Source organism: Echinops telfairi, unplaced genomic scaffold, assembly GCF_000313985.2.
Source record: "Echinops telfairi isolate 266 unplaced genomic scaffold, ASM31398v2 ScPeMD7_8;HRSCAF=38, whole genome shotgun sequence".
NCBI classification, from domain to species: domain Eukaryota; kingdom Metazoa; phylum Chordata; class Mammalia; order Afrosoricida; family Tenrecidae; genus Echinops; species Echinops telfairi.
The window spans coordinates 443,693-462,310 of NW_022103905.1; the positions used below are offsets into that span (position 1 = coordinate 443,693).

At 40.8% G+C, this 18,618-nt stretch overlaps 1 protein-coding gene and 1 pseudogene across 2 annotated transcripts in view; both read right to left on the bottom strand.

Annotated features, from left to right (window-relative positions):
- TMEM87A (transmembrane protein 87A) overlaps nucleotides 1–18,618 on the bottom strand; it is a 47,501-nt gene that overhangs the window by 6,288 nt on the left and 22,595 nt on the right. The window contains exons 11-19 of one of the 2 annotated variants that reach the window (XM_045286500.1): nucleotides 17,400–17,493; nucleotides 16,813–16,884; nucleotides 14,018–14,126; nucleotides 12,926–12,984; nucleotides 11,789–11,892; nucleotides 5,594–5,667; nucleotides 4,808–4,869; nucleotides 3,592–3,644; nucleotides 3,090–3,120 (exon numbers count right to left, since the gene is read on the bottom strand). In XM_045286500.1, the coding sequence (XP_045142435.1) occupies nucleotides 3,090–3,120; nucleotides 3,592–3,644; nucleotides 4,808–4,869; nucleotides 5,594–5,667; nucleotides 11,789–11,892; nucleotides 12,926–12,984; nucleotides 14,018–14,126; nucleotides 16,813–16,884; nucleotides 17,400–17,493 (658 nt within the window). Of the gene's footprint in view, nucleotides 1–3,089; nucleotides 3,121–3,591; nucleotides 3,645–4,807; nucleotides 4,870–5,593; nucleotides 5,668–11,788; nucleotides 11,893–12,925; nucleotides 12,985–14,017; nucleotides 14,127–16,112; nucleotides 16,182–16,812; nucleotides 16,885–17,399; nucleotides 17,494–18,618 lie in introns of both variants that reach the window. The other variant, XM_004709371.2, reaches the window with a different exon arrangement.
- On the bottom strand, nucleotides 5,674–7,291 carry LOC123521271 (annotated as a pseudogene).

Consider the following 18,618-nt stretch of genomic DNA (forward strand, 5'->3'; position numbering starts at 1 on the left):
TTGATTTACAAATAAGGAATCCTACTTCGCGAAATTTCATTTAACACAGTAGGGTCTAGAACCGATTAATCGCGATTAACGAGGGTTCACTGTACCGTGGACTGCTAAAAGGCCAAATCCATCTGTCTTGGAAGTACGGCCAGAGTGCTCCTTAGAGGCAAGGATGGTGAGACTTTGTCTCAAGTACTTTGCACAATGTTAGGAGAGACCAATCCCTGGAGAAGGACACCATGCTTGGTAAAGTGGAGGGGAAGTGAAAAAGTGGAAAGTGCTCAATATAATGGATTGATAAGAAAGGCTGCAACAATGGGCTCAAGCACAGGAACAATTGTAGGGATAGTGCAGAGTCATACGGTGCTTCGTTCTATTGTGCATAGGGTTTCTATGGGTAGGAACTGACTCGATGGCACCTAACAACAACATATTGGTAGAGTAGCTGGATATAAAATTCTAGGTTATAAATAACTTTCCTTAGAATTCAAAAGCATTGTTCTTTTATCTGGTTTCCAAAGCTGATGCTGAAAAGTCTGATGCCATTTTGACTCCTAGTCCTTTTAGTAACTTGTTTCTCTTGTAAGTCATTAAGTTCTTTTACAGTTTTGAAGAAAAGCCTTGATATTTACTAGGTATTTATCATCCTTCAAACTTACCAATCAACACAGCACTTTGTTCTGGATAGCACTTCCACAAAGGAAAACAGGGGCAGCAGGATGAAGTTGGTGCCATCAATAGGATGACAGTAAACAGTATCCCCAGGCAAGATACAGTCAAGTTTTCCATCTAGCCCAACCAATAGGAGACTCAACGTCAAAGGGAAGCCCGAGGCAAACAATTAGCAAGAAGGACTCCAAGAGGCCACACTACAGATGGATCAATTCAAGGCTCAACAGATGGGAAATGTAGGAGACACCACAGAAAGCAAAGGGCTGTGTTAATCTGGAAAATCTGAAGGGCAGTGTTTTTAATTATTTCAAGGAAACAGTTAAGGAATGTGAGTCTGAATGCTGCTGTACACAGCAGGTCGATGGAAAATGAACAAATCATTTTTATAAGCGCTTATCCAACACAGTGAGTGAGAAGCAGGCACGATGCTTCCACAAGACACCCTAGAATAACCTAATATCCAAAACGTGTCTGGAACTCGCTTGCATGAAGTCAGACTGCAAGGCTTGCCTAAAAGTTCATTCAAAGGCTTCTACACAAACTGTATGGAGCTTTAGGAAAAGATAAAAAGCAAACACATTAGAATACTAATTATTTGAAGAGGGAAATAATATGGTTAGCATTAAAGAAGAGATTATTTTAAAAATCTGTTGTTAGTCTACTCTTTTTCTGTTTTAGCTCTAGTTTATTATTATTATTTTATTAAACACTTATATTGGGGGCTCTTACAGCTCTTATCATAATCCATAATTCATCCATTGTGTCAAGCACATATCAGCTCATTTTTCCTTCCCTCTTCCACCTTCCACCCCTCATGAACCCTTGATAAATTATAGATTATTATTTTCACATCTTATATCGTCCTGTCTCCCTTCACTCACTTTTCTGTTGTTCGTCCCCTTATTATTATTTTTAAATTGGGGGCTCTTACAGCTCTTATAACAATCCATGCAGTAATTGTATCAAGCATATTTGTACATATATTGCCATCGCTATTTTTTAAACATTCACATCCTATTTGTGCCCTTGGTATCGGCTCCTCTTTTTACCCTCCCACTCTCATGACCCCTTGGATAAATTTAAAATTATTATTATTTTCATATCTTACAACTGCTGTCCCCCCCCCACTTCCCCAGCGGTTTCGTCCTTCCTCCTCCTACCCTCCTGGTATCGCTACTCCCATTTCTGCTTCTGAGGAATTTATCTGACCTGGATTCAGTGTGTCCTGCGCTCCTATCTGTACCTGTGTACGTGCTCCGGCCTAGCCCACAATGAAAGGCCAGATTGGCGTCATGATAGTGGGGGGGTGAAGAAAGATGCTTTATTTTTTGATAATCAGGCACCATCAGCTTTCTTCACCACATTTGCTTGTGCACCCATTTTGTCCTCAGCGATGGTGCAGGGAGGGTGAACCTCACAGAATGCCAGGTTGTTAGAACAATATGTTCTTGCGTTGAAGGAAGGCAGAGGCCCAAAGTCCATCCACTTCCTCAATGTATTACCATATAAATATATGTATCTATGCTAATACCTCTACTTTTATGAATTAATATATTTACATAAGTGTACACCTATGTTTATACCTCTATCCAGAGCTTTGCTTCCTAGATCTTTCCTGTTTACTTTTACATTCCTCCTTTCCCACCATCACACTGACCTTTCTGCCTTAGTAATTCCTCTCAGCTAGATGGCCGTTGCTCCAACACCCCCAGGATCTCTATGTCCTCCTCGTTGTTGATTTTAATTCCCTAGTTGTTTCCCTGTCGATGGTGTTGTTTGCTCACTGCTTCCCTTCTCCCGCCTCCTCCTCCCCCTACGTCCCTCTGGAACCTTCAGTCCCGTTGCTTTTTCCTCAGGCTTGCTTCTCATGCCTACCTTAATTTTCTCGTCTAGAAACAAGAGCACCAGGCAGGTGATTCTACCTGGACACCATTGTGTTTTACTCAATTTCTTTCAACACACTTTTATTATAACCTAGATTAAAGTTATATTTGAATTTCTTAAAGATAAAGGAACTAAACAATGAGCGAATATAAATTTTAATGAAGGTAGTCTCAAAAATAACCATATACCATAACTTTGGAAAAGAAATGCAGGATATGTCGAGATAATAGACATACTGAAAGAAAGTTTTCCTGGATGTTTTAGTTCTAATCTTAAAATTTGTGTTCTTAGTCTTCTTCGGCTATACCAACTATAGTTCTCTGGGGCCATTACAAAGTCAAAAAAGTTAGAATCTCCTTTACCAGGGGGTTCAGCATATTATTATTATATTTCCTATTACTGTATATACTCGTGTATAAACCGAGGCTTTCCAGCACATTTTTAATGCAGTTTTTGTGGTAAAATTAGGTGCCTCGGCTTATACTCGAGTACATTAGGTAAGTCACCACATCCGCACTTTATGGTATGATTTGATTACTGACCTCATCTGAATCCAAAAGGGCTGGAAGTGCTCTGCAAAGGAAAAAAAAAAAAGCCAAAGTGAACAATGCATAATAAAGGAATTTAAAATGGTTCAAAAAGGATCCTGAGATAATATAGTTTTTCTATAATTATGATTTACACCTTATCAATGATCCTTCTAAGAGAAGAGGGGACAGCAAATACAAACTTTAAGAATTACTGAAACTATACAGAAAAGACAAAAAACATGTTTTATGTTAATGGACTAACATTTCATTAAAATTACAGCCCTGGAAAATAACTCAGAAATTTCAAATGGATTATAACCCATTGATTTTGGAAAGATAGCTAAACATTTACAAGCAAAAAATTTCATCTGAACCAATAATCCCAATTATTTTTGTCTTCGTATTCCTAGTCTTTCTGTTCTAAAGCATCCTCATTAATATGCTCTTCAGAGAAGCAACAGTAGTACCAACTATGAAGCAGGAGGTTTACTATGAGACCGAGTCAATAACTTACACATCTGTCACGGAAGAAGGGACATTCTCTTCTACCCACTTCAAATCATCTTCCTGTCGGGAACATACAAGTATCAATTGTTACTAATATACACTAAATAATAGCTCTCTACAGGAGCCCTGAGAGAACAGTGGGTTATGAGCTGGACTTCCAACTATAAGGTCAACCGTTCAAAACCACCAGCCACTCTGCAAGAGAAAGATGAGGTTTTCTACTCCCATAATGAGTTACAGTGTCAGAAACCCAGAGAGGTAGTTCTATTCCATCCCAGAGGGTAGCTGAGTCCGAACTGATTCGACAGCAGTGAGTTGAGTCAGGGCCTACAGGTTTTTAAACATTTAAATATAACCTGATAACTCTGTAGTACATTCACATGGCAAACAAGGCTGATGACAAAAAGTCAAAGTTTTAAAAGCTATATACAGAAACATAAGATAATGTCCTATATCTTTAAAGGTTCTCAAAAGTCATTATTTGTTTGCCTGACACCAGTTTTGTTCTTTGACCTAAACAAACAAACAAAGCAAACTACTGCAACTAAATCAAGTTGATTCTGACTCATAGTGACCCTACCTAAGCCTCGCAAGACTATACATCTTTACCAAAGCACACAGCCACAGTGCCACCAGGGCTCCTTAAAAAGCTGCGGTCAATCCTAAAGCCCTTAATGGAAAATGGCTAGAAAACAGTTCTCTGAAAACAGCTGACTGAAAACCGCTTTCCTGTTTCAAAGCAGACTTCTGGTGACTCCTGTGGCCATTGCTTCACTGATACCACTACAGAGAACCCTCAGACTGATCGCTTCCTATTTCAGCACAAGGTACCAAACCACCTGCTTAAAAGGTCATAAAACCTTAGACAAAACCACTTGCATTGTTTAAAACTGTGAAAGTAAGATATAATATAAAACACTTTAATCGTGTTATCATTCACAAAAGTCATTAGGGCGATCCATAACCGCTGAACTCCTCCAGGGCTGCAGAAAAGGGCCAGGACCAAAGAGGAAAGAAAAGAAGTCATCTCAATCGACTGCCACTGGGTCCGTTCTGATTCACAGCAACCCTATTTAGTTCCCAAGACTAGAAATCATTACAGGAGCAGACAGCCTCAACTTTCTCCCACAGAGCAGCTGCTGGGTTTGAATCGCCAATTTTTGGTTAGCAGCCCAGTGCTTACCCCACTGCACCACCAAAGCTCCTAAAGAAGTCATACTTACTGCTTTATTCACTTTACTATTTCCATTTGGTTCTTGTTTGGTACTTCTCATTTTCATTCCTTCTACAGAAGAAAAAGGAATGTAGACTGGTTAACTACATCAATAGACCAGCAAAAGTCACCAAAAAATGGATTCAGAATTTTATTTTAAGCAACAGGGTTTCTCCATCTTAGATTTATACTAGAAAGGTCAACGTTAAATTTTCAACTCAAATCTAGCAAATAAATTGGGTCTGTGCTAGTGGTTGTTGTTAGCTGCCTCAGAGTGAGCCCCCAATTCATGGCAACTCCAAGTACGACAGGAGTGCCCACTGTAGCCCAGAGGGTTTCCAGGGGCTGGTGCTGAAAGGCAGAACACCGGGCTTTCATTCCTAGTCTGTCTGAATGTGGAAGCTCCACGAAAGCCCGTTCAGAACCCTAGCAGGCTGGAGGCCTCCACTGACAGGCAGTGGGGGCTGTGCCTGAGGTGCACTGGCTGGTGCACTCGTCTTTGGCATGGAAGGTGAAAATTCTCCGACTGAACCATCACGGCCCTCGAAACTGGACCTTTAATGCACATGTTTTGACTGAATTGATTCTGGCTCCACCATCAGATCCATAGCCTTACTTCTTCTTCCCTCTAACTTCATCAAATACCAAACTGAGCAACAACACAGCTATTAAAAATAAACAATGTACTTGTAACAACATATTTTGATTTTGATAGTGGAGATGCTATATTTTTCTTTTCGCAATTTCTATAACCAGAAAGAATTGTTAAGGGGAAAAAAGTGAATTTTATGACTACCAAAGCTCTCTTTCAGCATAGGTTCCTTTTGTTCATCATCCTCCTCTTCCTCAGACAAGGGTGAAAAGGCAAACCTGACAGTGGGGAGCACAAGAACAAAATAAGGAAAGTACAGAAACCTTTGCACCCCCATTACTCACACTGCAGTCAGCTTAACAAGTCATGAAAGTCTCTTCCCTTCCCTCAATTGCCTAATTAGCAATGGAGAAGCAGGACAGTATCAGGATTATAAATTCACACCCTGCCACATTATTATTGTGACCTCAGACTAGATAATCTCTCAGTGCCTTCGTTTGCTCACCTGTACATGGAGACAATGAAAGAACATTATTCCAAATGCATTTCATGAAAATTAAGTTATTCTAAATAAGGTGCCTAGAACAATACCTGGCGCAAAAGTCAATAAATATTTATGTAGAAGGGTATATATCACACAGTGTTAAGTAAATTGTTATGTAATATATAAGCTCAGCCTTCAAATAAGGAGTTACGAAGATGGAGATCTGCTCTCCTCCTTCCCTGACACTTTAAAATTTCAGTTTCCAAGTGGAGAGAAGATGTGTCTCAGATGCCTTTCTCTCCCAGTTTCCAGAGATTCAGCAAAGCAGCTTTCGGAAGATGATGGGAAGATAAAACCAAAAGGAGGCAACTAGACCATCCCCAAAATACTTTAGCCATGACCTCCAATAGTTCCCATTTAATAGTAGCGAGCTATTTTCATTCTACCTTGTTCTAAGCCTCCCTTTCATTATAAAACCCTAATAAGATAATAGTAGTTTAAAAAAAAAAAAAGATAATAGTACAGAACTACTGTCACCGGGTCAAGAGTAACTAACAAAGAATCTCAGTGAAGCGTCAGTTACTGTCACCATGACATGCTTATGTGGACGTGAGACTAAGAGGAGGAGGCCCGCTGTCAGTGCCTCTGTGGTAGAGTGAAATTTCTTTTTCATGCCATGAGGTGTGTTTTATTTTCATTAATCATACAAATAATTTTCTATAGTACCCCAGAGCAGACGGGAGAATTTGGTAGTCCCTTTGGAGACCAGGAGGCCGGTGGGTGCACTGTGTGGCTTGTCGCTTTGTGTCCATCGTCCTCCACATCAGTCTGGAGGACTCCTCCAGGATTAGGAGATTTCACTCCGCTTCTCCTGCTCAATGGCCTCTGGTCGGCAGGGGGTTCTTCTCCTGCGTCTCCGTTTTCTTAGCGTGGCCTTAACGAAGCTGACAATTTCTCCCATGTGTGGCTTGTCTGCCATTTTCTTAAAACAATCCCTGGCTTCCAGCTCCCAGATGAGCTCCCGGGCAATCCCACTCTCAGTACTGCAGCAAGAGACCGAAATTTCTTTTTTTTTTTTCCCCCCCCGAAATTTCTTAATATGACTATTCTATTCAAGTCTCTGTAACTCCCACCAAATGGCTGGGTGGGACTATGTGAACAGGGCACTCCCATGGCTATAAGGATGAGCCTGTTGAAGCAACAGCAGAGAAACCTGAGGGCTTTCGAAGATGGCGTCTACAATGTGCATGAAGAGATGGTGGAGGCCGCTGCCGAGACCGAATGCACCCGGCTTCGGCATGGAGACGCAGAGGTGTATCGCCTAGGCTATCAGGTACCTCCTGCTCATCTGGCGTGAGACTATGGAACTGTGGGGCAGAGTGGGCTGGATTCCTGGCCCATGGAGATAATGACCAAGGGACCATGTGACTGAGAGGCAAAGAACCTTACAGTGACTTGGCTGCTGGCTAAGGAAACCAATGACTGTATCCTTACTGTTTGTTGATCCTGACTTGTGGTAACCTAGTAACTTCACTAATAAATCTCCTACCTGTGAGAATGGTCTGTGAGTTCTGTGTGGCCATTGCAATAAACTCTCAAACCCAGCAGAGAAGAAGTAGAGTGGCATGGAAGGAAGGGTTGGTGTCAGAATAGGCAGGGAAGGATGGGGCATGGAGGTATGTCTGGCTCTCGCCTCGTGGCAATAGGGAAGCCAGAGGAAGTCAGCTATGCCCACCTCCACTGCTGTCTCCAGCAGCCTCTATTCATTATTATATTGGAGGCCGCCCTAGTCAACATTAATGCAAAAAAAACAGAAAGGAGGCATAAAGATTACTTTGTAAAGAAGGAAGAACACTATCATTACTTTAGACAAAGGCTTTCTACTGAAAAAATCTACCAATTATCAGACCTAACAATATGATATATGATGGCAGATAAATACAAGATACAAAGTCAACAGCATCTCTATATATTTGGAAAAACCATATATATTTTTAAATATTGCATTCATAAGAGCCAAAAAGCAAACCAGTACAATGATGCCCCAAACAGGCAAAATATTGGCATCTAAAATATAACAAATTTCTGTAAGATATTAATCAATAAATACCCCGCCCACCCCCCAAAAATGGCCCAAAATTCACAGAAGGCTCAAATAACCAATACCTACATAAAAAACAACAAAAACTCAGAAACTTCACAGGGGAGAGGAGAGAGAAGCATTTCCAGCATCAACAACGCAAACTTAATTCCTCCGAGGCAGAGGTCCATCGACATCATCTCTCTCTAACCTTGGACCAATTCTGACACCACCCATCTCCCAAGGCACTTTCTATGAGGGCGCTTCAAAAAGTTTATTGAAAAATGAAATTCAAAGATCATAGTTATGGGGTCTATTAGGGTAGTAACAGGTTATTCACTCAGGACCAAGAGTGACAAAGGATACAGTTCTTTGAACAGTACAGCCTATTCTCAACCATGTCAGCAGGCAGTCCTCTCACTGGTCCTCTGCCCCTTCTCCAGCAAGTATTACAAAGCTCTTTAGCTCTGTAAGTAAGAGCCCAGACACTCCACCAGGAAGGGTCCTGCCCAAAGGAACCCAGCTCTCTGGCTCCATCAACATGTGCTTGGAGGCTCTACTCTAGGATGTCTCTAGCCCAAAGGTTCTCTGGTCAGTGAGTCGGTGCCTTGCTCCGTGGGCCAGGAAGTCCACTGCTCTGTTGTCCTCTCGTGGTTCTGTGGCCACTGTTTCTCAACAATTTAGGCTGTCTCCAGTATTACAGCGCTGTCTGTCACCTGGGTCCAGGAGGTACTCAGTGCTGGGACTCCAGGTCCAAACATGCACTCCAGTCCTATCTCCTCTGGGAAGCAGGTAAGCCTTTCTTTTCTGCTTCTAGGATGACTCGTTTTAAGTCTAATGGGATGGCAAAATTAACCAATCCACATACTTTATTTGGACAGTCACCCTCCTACAAAGGTGTCATGTACCTTATTTTTGTATTATCAATAAGCTATCCAATCCCCTTGATGGGCCACAGTGTTCTGGATTCCCATTCTTCTAGTCATTGCTACTTCTTTATGACTGATACAGTTGAATGCATTTGCAGTCACAGGTTAAATGCAAGTGAACATGTTTTTTCTGGTAGTCTCTGCTTTCAGACAAGACCCATCTGTTGTCAGCAATGATCTCCTTTATGCATGTCCGTTTCTGAAACTGGCTTAAATTCTGGCAGCTCTTGTTAATGTACTGCTGCAACTGTTTTTGATTGAAGCTTCATCAAAATTCTATTGCATGTGTTATTAATTTTAGAACGGGTGTATATATAGATCTCTTTCAAATTTCTTAGCCTAAGCCAGTGTTTCTAGTGCTTCGTGAGCTTGTTCAAACATTTCCATTGGTGTGGTCAATTCCTGGACCCTTATTTTTCACTATCCGTTCAGTACCACTTGGACTTGACTTCCTCCAATATATCAGTTCTAGTTTAAATGCTTGAAATGATTGAAAGTGGACCAATTATTTTTGGTAGAGACTCTGTGTATTCCATTTTATTTTGATGCTTCCTGCATCATTCAATATTTTGACCACAGAATCCTTCAATACTGCATATTGAGGCTTGAATTGTTTCTTCAGGCCTTCCACCTTCAGATACTTTAAGCATGTTTTTCTATCACCAAAGGCCATATTTTCCAACTACTTTTTCTTCCTCTTTGCTCCAACATTTGCATTTAAATTGCTAATAATTATCAATATATCTTGACTGCATGCTTGATCAATTTCATACTGAAAAAGCTGGTATAATTCTTCAGTTTCTTAATCACTAGCTCTTGTGGTTGGTGCATAAATTTGAGTAAGAGTTGTATTAATTGGGCTTCATTGTAAAAATGCTTCCATAGAGTATTATACTTCAAGATGAAGCTTGAAAGATTCTTTTTAACTATGTATGTGACACCATTCTTCTTGAATTATCATCCCCAGCATAGTATACCATATGACTGTCTGACTCAAATGGCTAATGCCAATCTATTTCAGCTCAGTATCTCGTACCTTGGTCCATGAGTTCCACTTCATTTTTAATAACTTCCAATTTCCTTACATCATACTTTGCACATTCCGAGTTCCAATTATTAATGGATGTCTACAGTAGTTTCTTCTCATTTTGAGTCATGGCCCATCAGCAAATGAAGGTTCCAAAAGTTTTAGTGCATCTACATCATTAAGGTCGACTCTACTTTGAAGAAGCAGTTCCTCCCCATTCATATTTCTTGATGACTTCCAAGCTGAAAGGGCTCATTTTCACGCATCTATCTGACAATGTTCTACTGCTATCCATAAGGTTTTCAGTGGCTGATCTTGCGAAGTAGACAGTCTGTTCCTTCTTCACAGTCTACTTTTAGTCTGACAGCACTATCGAACCACTTTGGGTGGCCCTGCTGGTATTTAAGATACTGGTGCATAGCTTCCAGTATCATAGCAACCAGACTCCAACAAACTCACTGGCAGGTGGTGGTGGTGATCTCTAGGCCCCTAAAGTGTCCTACTTGATAGGATTATAATCTAACAATGTGGTTTATGTTGAGGGCTTTGACTTCTACAGAAATTGGAGACTGAAGTGTTAGCCTGTCCTATGGAATGGACCGGAGACAAAAGGTCAGCCAGCCAAACAGTGTATGATAAAGCCCCAATAAAAACCCTGGACACCAATGGCCTGGTGAGCTTCCTTAGTTGTCAACTCTACATACTGTCACACTCCCATGCATGACTTCGAGGGAGCACATGACCAGGAGCTCTGTCTATGGAGCCCTCTTGGACTGTCCTATATACCTTTCTCTTGGCTGATCTGTTTGGATCCCTTCTCTGTAATAAACTAATCTGTAGCACAGTTTTCACAGTTTTCAGTGAATTCTGAACATTTCTAGAGAATTATCAAACCAGACGGTCATTTGGGGAACTTGTCAAACTTGCAACTGTTATCAGAGGTGAGTGCATAAAATTAGATGTACAAGGACATTTAATACATTGCTGTAGCTCTATTTTTAATCCCCCTGAAGCCCTAGTGGCTCAGTGGTTAAGTGTTCACCTGGTGATCAAAAAATTGGCTGTTTAAACCCACCAGTAGCTAGCTTTAAAGGGGAAAGATGTGGCAATCTGCTTCCGAAAAGATTATAGCCTGAAGAACCTTCCGAGGCAGTTCTACTCTGGGTCACAGGGGCTTCTTAGTCAGAAAGGACTTGATGGCAATAGGTGCAGACAAAGTTAACTTAGCAGGTTTCTAGAAGGGCCTATTGCATAGCTGACTCACAGCTGGCATCTGGGCACTCAGCACTTGACTGGTTTACTAACTGATAAGAACAGATCACCATGGCGAGGCTGCCTCTACAATGCAATTTATGATCAACTTTTGCTTTCCTTCAGGGATTTGGTACATGCCAAGCAAAGGGTGCTTATATGAGCAGCCACCAATAACAATTTTACTTTGCATGCTAACCGTTAGTAGGCTTCCCTGGGCAGGAAGACCATGCAGGTGTTACTACATTTTTCACTGCTAGAGACAGAATTTCCATAATGTATTTATATAATGAGGGAAAATAATAACTACATTAGGCTGTTAACACAGGAGTTGGGAAGTGGGTGCAATGCTTTGAAAGAAAAGAGGGAGAAAAAGTATTTTCAGAAGATGTAAAGCTGAAAGGGACTTCATATTAACTGGTTCAATTCCCTAGTATTATATGAAAAAGAAACTAAGTTCCAGAGAGGTAACAAGAGGCAACATGTCAATAATCAAAAAACTAGTAGCAGAGCTGAGACCAATTCTCCTAACTCCAGACCCAATGTTCCTTCCACTGTAAGACATAGCCTGGACGCTGTCTCCCAATGCACCATCCTGCAGCAGAGTAAATAAGAAGAGTCTAAGAACCTCTGGTTGTTTGCAGATGGTCGCCAGAGAACCATGATGACAAAGAGGATCATTGAGAACAGCAACCGCCAGATAGCATCGTCCACCCACAGCTCCCGCCAGTCCTGCGAAAAGAGGAAAAATATAATATACAAACACACACACACACATACATTACCATGACCTTTGTTCAAAAAGTCTCTGTCTAGTATAAGAAAAGCCTGCTAGGCGCCAACTCCTATGTGTGCAAAGTGCTGGGATAAATGAGTCTAGTTTCTGCCCTTGTACTGTTAATGTTGCTAAACAAACAGCACCAACGAAACTGAGCAATTGTCAAAGCTTCATTATAGCTCTGAGAATCTTCAGACAGGGTTATTATACAGGGCATGAGAACATAACATTATGTTCTTCGTGTTTATTTTTCATTTGCACTTTGTAATTCACCTAAGCAGATTCTTAGTTGCCTCCAAAGAAATCCTGTACTATATTGTCTTAACCTGACTGGCCAGGCTTTGTGTTCAGACACTAAGGGCATGGCTTCTACTCAGATGATCATTATTCACACATACCTAATGTTCAGTACTCTGGATTTCTTCAGAATTTTTTATTAAAGTTAGATTTATGAAAGACTGGGGTTATCACTAAGAGTCCTGCTGGCATAGTGGTTAAGCATTGGGCAGCTAACCTACCTCAAAGGTTAGCAATTCAAAATCACCAGCTGTTCCACAGGGAAAAGATGAGGCTTTCTACTCCCATAAACAGTTGCAGTCTCAGAAACCCAAAGAGGCAGTTCTACCCTGCCCTAAAGGGTCACCATGAATTAGAATTGACTCAATGTCAGTGAGTTTGGTCTGGCAGCTATCACTTAGAAACTTTTCACTATTGGGATATGTAGTCAGATGAAAATAATAGTAAAAATGGTAATACCAAGCACTTTGACCACATAGAACAGTTAAGACAACACATGGGGGCGGGGGTGATCTACCCTACAACGTAGAGATCTAGCCATAATTTCTTGGACCATATAGACTTACAAGAACCTTCACATTACCATCAGTATCATGAGTCAGAATTGACCCCATGGCAATGGATTTGATTTTTGCTTGCGACATAAGATAGTACATGTGCTACCCATAAATGCATGGGCTTACAACTTACTGATTGGCAAGTCACTATCCTGAACTTCATGGTTGTCCAAATGATAAACACAATAGATGCTACAAAAAATTTAAAAATATGGTCAGAATATGAATGTTGGTTCCCACCCCTCCTACCCAATTATATTCCCTAATTCTGCTTAGATAGAAATCCATACACCTTAATTCCTAATATAAAATAATCACTATTGTTCTACTAACAAATTTATTCAACACAAATTTACTCAACACCTACAACAAAGGTGGTCCACACTACATATGAAACATTAACAATAAAGAACTTTCTGTTTTAGCAAAAGTGGAATTTCAAGCTCTTTTCAATCATTTCTGTGCTTTTCTTTTTGTAAGTTTATTCAGTAACCCTCAGAAATAGAAAACAAGGTACTGGAATATGACTTTTCCAGAATTAACAATAATGTAAAATTTAACGGTAACCCATAAATAAGGTTGAAAAGAAAAATTTGGAAAGCTAAGGGCCTCTTATTAAGTATAATTAGCTTTTATTTTTTCATTCTTTTAGCCTCAATATACTTAACAATAGTTCTCTTTGGCTGTCGGGTTAAAGCAGAAGAGAACAAAAGGCTGAGAGAGCTGATGAAATGCAACACAAACAAGAGTTGGCTCCGGTCATAGACCAGACCTCACTATGCCTGTTCAAAGGGCTACACGGCAAGCAGGGTAGCTTAGTTTAGTTCAGTCTGCAAGTTACTCACTTTTATGACATGCATAAAAGCTACAATGTGCTCTAATCGTAAATGCTATAGCCACTTAACAAAATCAAATCGTGTTAATGTCTCCCACAAAATACTCCAACTGCTACTTGACAGTCAGGCTAACTGTCTCAAGAAAAGGAGCAGAAACAGGAAAGAATGGACACACTACGAGGGAATGATATGAAATTACATAAGGGTGGTTTTCAGCTATTATATTTCAAAGAGGTGGGTCATGATCTTTTTTGAACTGCAGGGCCCTTTGAGAAGCTGAAAGACCTCTTTCCAAGTGAAAGGCACAAGACTCTATGTGACTTTAAAGAGCCCACTCGTGAATTCTTGAGACAGGAATTTAAACAGAAGGAAGCAAGTTCTTGACTTACCTGCCACAGCCAAGATAAGTGTATTGGTGAAATGCCGGTACAAGGAGAGTTTGACAATGTTCCTCCGAAGTTTCAGCAGCTTCATTGTTTGAGTCAGGCTAATAAATATGTGTTTGCAAGTCAAGGAAATAAACATTCAAAAAAAAACAAACTAGTGGATTAATCCTCTACTTCCTTTGAGGATCTGCATTTATAACTGATAGAGCTAGGGATCCCAGAGGCCTTACAGCACTTATATTCTCATCAACACCCCAACCCTCACTACACTTAGTTAGAAAGTCATCACATTTATTGAGACACCGACTAGATAACAGAACCCAAAGAAAATAAGAATGAAAAAAGAAAGAGGAAAAACATATTTTTTTAAAGAACTAGAGAAAAGCAGCTTTAAAGAGACACAAAATAATGTTAAAAAATAGACAAATGGAAGATGCACTGAAAATGAGTTACAGACAAGAGACCAAGAGTTAGCATCATCCTCTCTCTTCCTTTAAGGTTCATGGCTCATTCTCCCATGTGCCCTCTAACCAAGGCTAAGGCCATAATTGCGCTTGTGCCTGCAATACCCCCAAACTCTACGCTCAGTCCCTCATGGCATCTTAAGGAACCTGCCATCAGCTGCCTGTACTACTCTGGGTTAATAGAACCCTATAATCAGCTGAGAATCCAGGCACTGACGCTCCAAAGGCAACAACTCTCCATTTTCTAAGTTTTATTCCCAAAGAGAGGAACTGCTAGAGAGAGAAAGGGGGGCCTGGTGGCAACTAAAGAACATGTCTGTTCTCACGTCGAACTTTCAGAATGAAGAGCAGATATGAAAATAAAGGAGCTGGAGCTTGCTGTGCTCTTGGATAGAGCCTTGGCTGTTACCTAGACAATGTGTTACCTTCCTGAATGGTCAATCCCATATCCCTCTCTCCACTCTTCCCACACACTCTCATGTTCAAAAAGCACATTTGGAAAGAAAGATACTGACCTAGAAAAGCTTTGGCCAGTTGGACTTAAGAGGTTTCAATTTCAAACATTTTTGACATATGGCAATCCATTCAAATTCACAAAATTATACAAATTTTTGTTCATATTGTTTTCTGCAACAATGACAGGCTATCAAGACATTACTACCCAATTGTATATAGGACCAAACAAATACACACAAGACAACGGCAAAATAATCCCAAAAGTCCAAAAACTTGACTCTTTCACACAAAGGGCCAAATCCCTAATAAATACATATTTCCTTTTAAGAACAGGTGAAAAAGAATCAAACTAGTTTATTATCTGCTGGTTGACCGTGCCTGCAAAATGAACCAGTACTTCTAAGGGTAGAAGTCTTCACATAATCTCATATTAGCTTTTGAATAAAGGAATGAAATACTCACCCTAAAACATAAATGTACTAAACCTACAAAGACTTTTTTTTAGAAAAGCTAAGCCATCTACCATTGTTCCTGAAAAACCACATTTTAAGAATCAAAACCTTTCATAATTTTCAAAGCATTGAATAATTGCCAATGATTTAAGGAGACCTGGAGGCACGAGGGTGAAGTGCTCAGCCGCCATCTGAAAGGTTGATGGTTAGAACCCATCAGAACATGTGTGCGTGGGGGTGGGGGTGGGGGGGCAGTCGGCTTCCACACAAGATTTACAGCCTTGGAAACACTCTGAGGTGGTTCTATTTTATTCTCTAGGGTTGCTATGAATTAAAATCAATCAACAGCAGTACACATGGGTTTGGAGTTGGGTTCAGGTTTAGCAGCTAATAGAAAGAGCAGATCCACAGCAGCTAGAAAACACATCAAGTTAGAAATCATGGTAAAATGCTCATTTCAAAAAGAAGAGGCAGTAAAAAAAAGAAGAGCCAGTAACATTTGTCTTGTGATCAGTCCACAGTAGGCAAAGTTTTTTAATTAGAAGAAAAAATAATAATAATAAAACCCAAGCTTACCTGAGCCCTCAGGTTGTTAAATCTAAAATACCCTACTCCCTTGACTAAGGAGAAATCAACAAAAGCGGCACCCCTTTGCAGAAAGACCAATGGAGCGCCATTTCCAAGGCGAGAATGAGCAGCCACTGATCAAGTCCGGGAGAAGGATATCCACCAGCACAGGGCAGTGTCTAGGAAAGCCAAGGGGATAAAGGCCAAGGAAGCAAGATCAGTCTGGGCCTGCAGACAAAGAAAGACAGGTGGTGAAGAGTTGTCTAGAGAGGCAGAGAGCAGACCCAGCATACAATGTTGCATTTACACAATCATCTGGATAGGTTTGGCATTTGAAGTGGGAGAAAACACAAGGAGTAACAACCTGGCACCTACATCATTCCTCCTCTCGGCAAACCATCCCTCATAGCAGACAACTAGAAGCAGTTCACATAAATGGTCAATTACAATCTCAATGCAATGAAACATGCGGCTAATTAATAAGAAGTAATCCCCATTCAGCTCCTAACAAGAAACTAAGATCCTTGTTAAGAAATGACCACACAGAAAAAATTAGTGTTTATGAATCCCCACCCCAACAATACTTATCCCCTTAGTGTGATTTTAGCAACCGGTTTAAAGTGACCCTACAAATATTTTTTTAAATAATACATGTCTACATCAGTGATACACCAAGAATCACTGATTTCTAAAAGCTTAATGCAATGGAATTTTAACAAATAAAGTGTTCACGTCCAAATAAAGTACAGGGTAATTATCTGTCCCTGAAACCATGCTGCTTGTTTTCACACGTGTATTCACACGTGTGGCATCTGTTATCACCATGGTTACCCAATGACAGGGCCTTATGAAAGGATATCCATAAAATAATACAGGCATCAACCGCTGAAAGGGCCAGGTTTACTATCAGAGCCACAGGGTAAGAAAAATACTACAGCAGAGGAAGAGGAAAATCGACAGGGTTAATGGCTAAAACTCTAACAAGAAGACAGTGTGATTTGAAAAAGCAATTAAGTAATTATAAACAATGAGACCAGTGGGAAAGCATTCATTCCCAGTCACGTGTTAATTTTACAAAGTTCTGGTGGCTGGAGTAAGGAGTCTGGGCCCAGTGGGTTAGGCACTGAGTTGCTAACCGGTTGACAGGATCAAGCCTTCAACCCACCAGCTGCTCTGCAGAAGAAAAATGAGGCCGTCAGCGCCTGTAAAGACTTACAGTCTCCCAAACTCTATAGACATTGCTGTAAGTCAGAACAGACTCAAGGGCAGCGGATCTGGCTTTAGTGGACAGACAAAAATGAATTATTCTACATTTTTACAAATCAGCCCGAAGATGCCTTAGAGAAAACAGTAAAGAGGCTTTCCCAGAGCCTTCCAATTCACCCCCTTAGAACAAAAACAGTACTTCTGAACTGGCCACACAAACTCAGATGAGGCGGTACTGACCCCAGTAACTCTGAGGACCCCTTCCATGCCAGAGAACAAAAGATAGAGGGCTCCTGCTACCACAGCCTTGTGAAGGGTAACGCCAAGGCGGGGCCTAGAGAGAAAGCAAAGCAAGAGTTGAGTACAAATGCCACAGGACAGGCTTAAGACACAGGAACACATGGTCATTTACACAGTCTGTTTACAAAGACAAGGACACATACTCAATTTACTTGGGGGTAAGGGGGGGAGGAACTTATAAAAACAGAGTCTTAAACAAGAAAATGAATTCTAGAATTTAGTGTGTTTGTTTTTTTTTAAATAATTTTATTGAGGGCTCGTACAACTCTTATCACAATCCACACATCCATCGTGTCAAGCACATTTGTACATATGTTGCCATCATCATTCTCAAAACATGTGCTTTCTACTTGGTATCAGTTCATTTTCCCCTCCCTCCCTGCTGCCCCCCTCCCTCATGAACCCTTGATAAATTACAAATTATTATTATTTTGTCATATTTTACACCTTCCAACGTCTCCCTTCACTCACGTCTCCGCTTTCCGTCTCCCAGGGAGGAGGCTGTGTAGATCCTTGTACTCTGTTCCCCCTTTCTCCCTCACCTTCCCTCCACCCTCCCCATATCGCCACTCTCACCACTGGTCCTGAGGGGTTCATCTGTCCTGGATGCCATGTGTTTCCAGTTCCCATCTTATTGGCAGCTCTTACAGGTCTTATAACAATCCATACATCAATTGTATCAAACATAATTGTATTTATTTTCTAAACATTTACTTTCGATTTGAGCCCTTGGTATCAGCTCCTCTTTTTCTCCCTCCTTCCCCCACCCTCCCACCCTCGTGAACCCTTGATAAATTATAAATTATTATTATTTTCATATTTTACATTGATCACTGTCTCCCTTCACCCATGTTTCTATTGTTTGTTCCCCTTGGGGTGGGGGAGAGGGGGTCGTGGTGGTGAGTAATGCGTCGATCATTGGTATCAGTTCCCCCTTTCTACCCTCCACCCCCCCCTACCCTCCTGGAATCGCTACTCCCATTACTGTTGGGGGAGGGGGGGGGGATACCTGAACTGGATGCCCTGTGTTGTGAGCTCTGATCTGTACCAGAACACATGCTCTCGTCTAGTCAAGTTCTAAAGTTTTATATCTGGTTCATTACTGTATTTTTTTCATTACTGTATTTTTAAACCAACTATTTTAAAGCAAAATTACTAC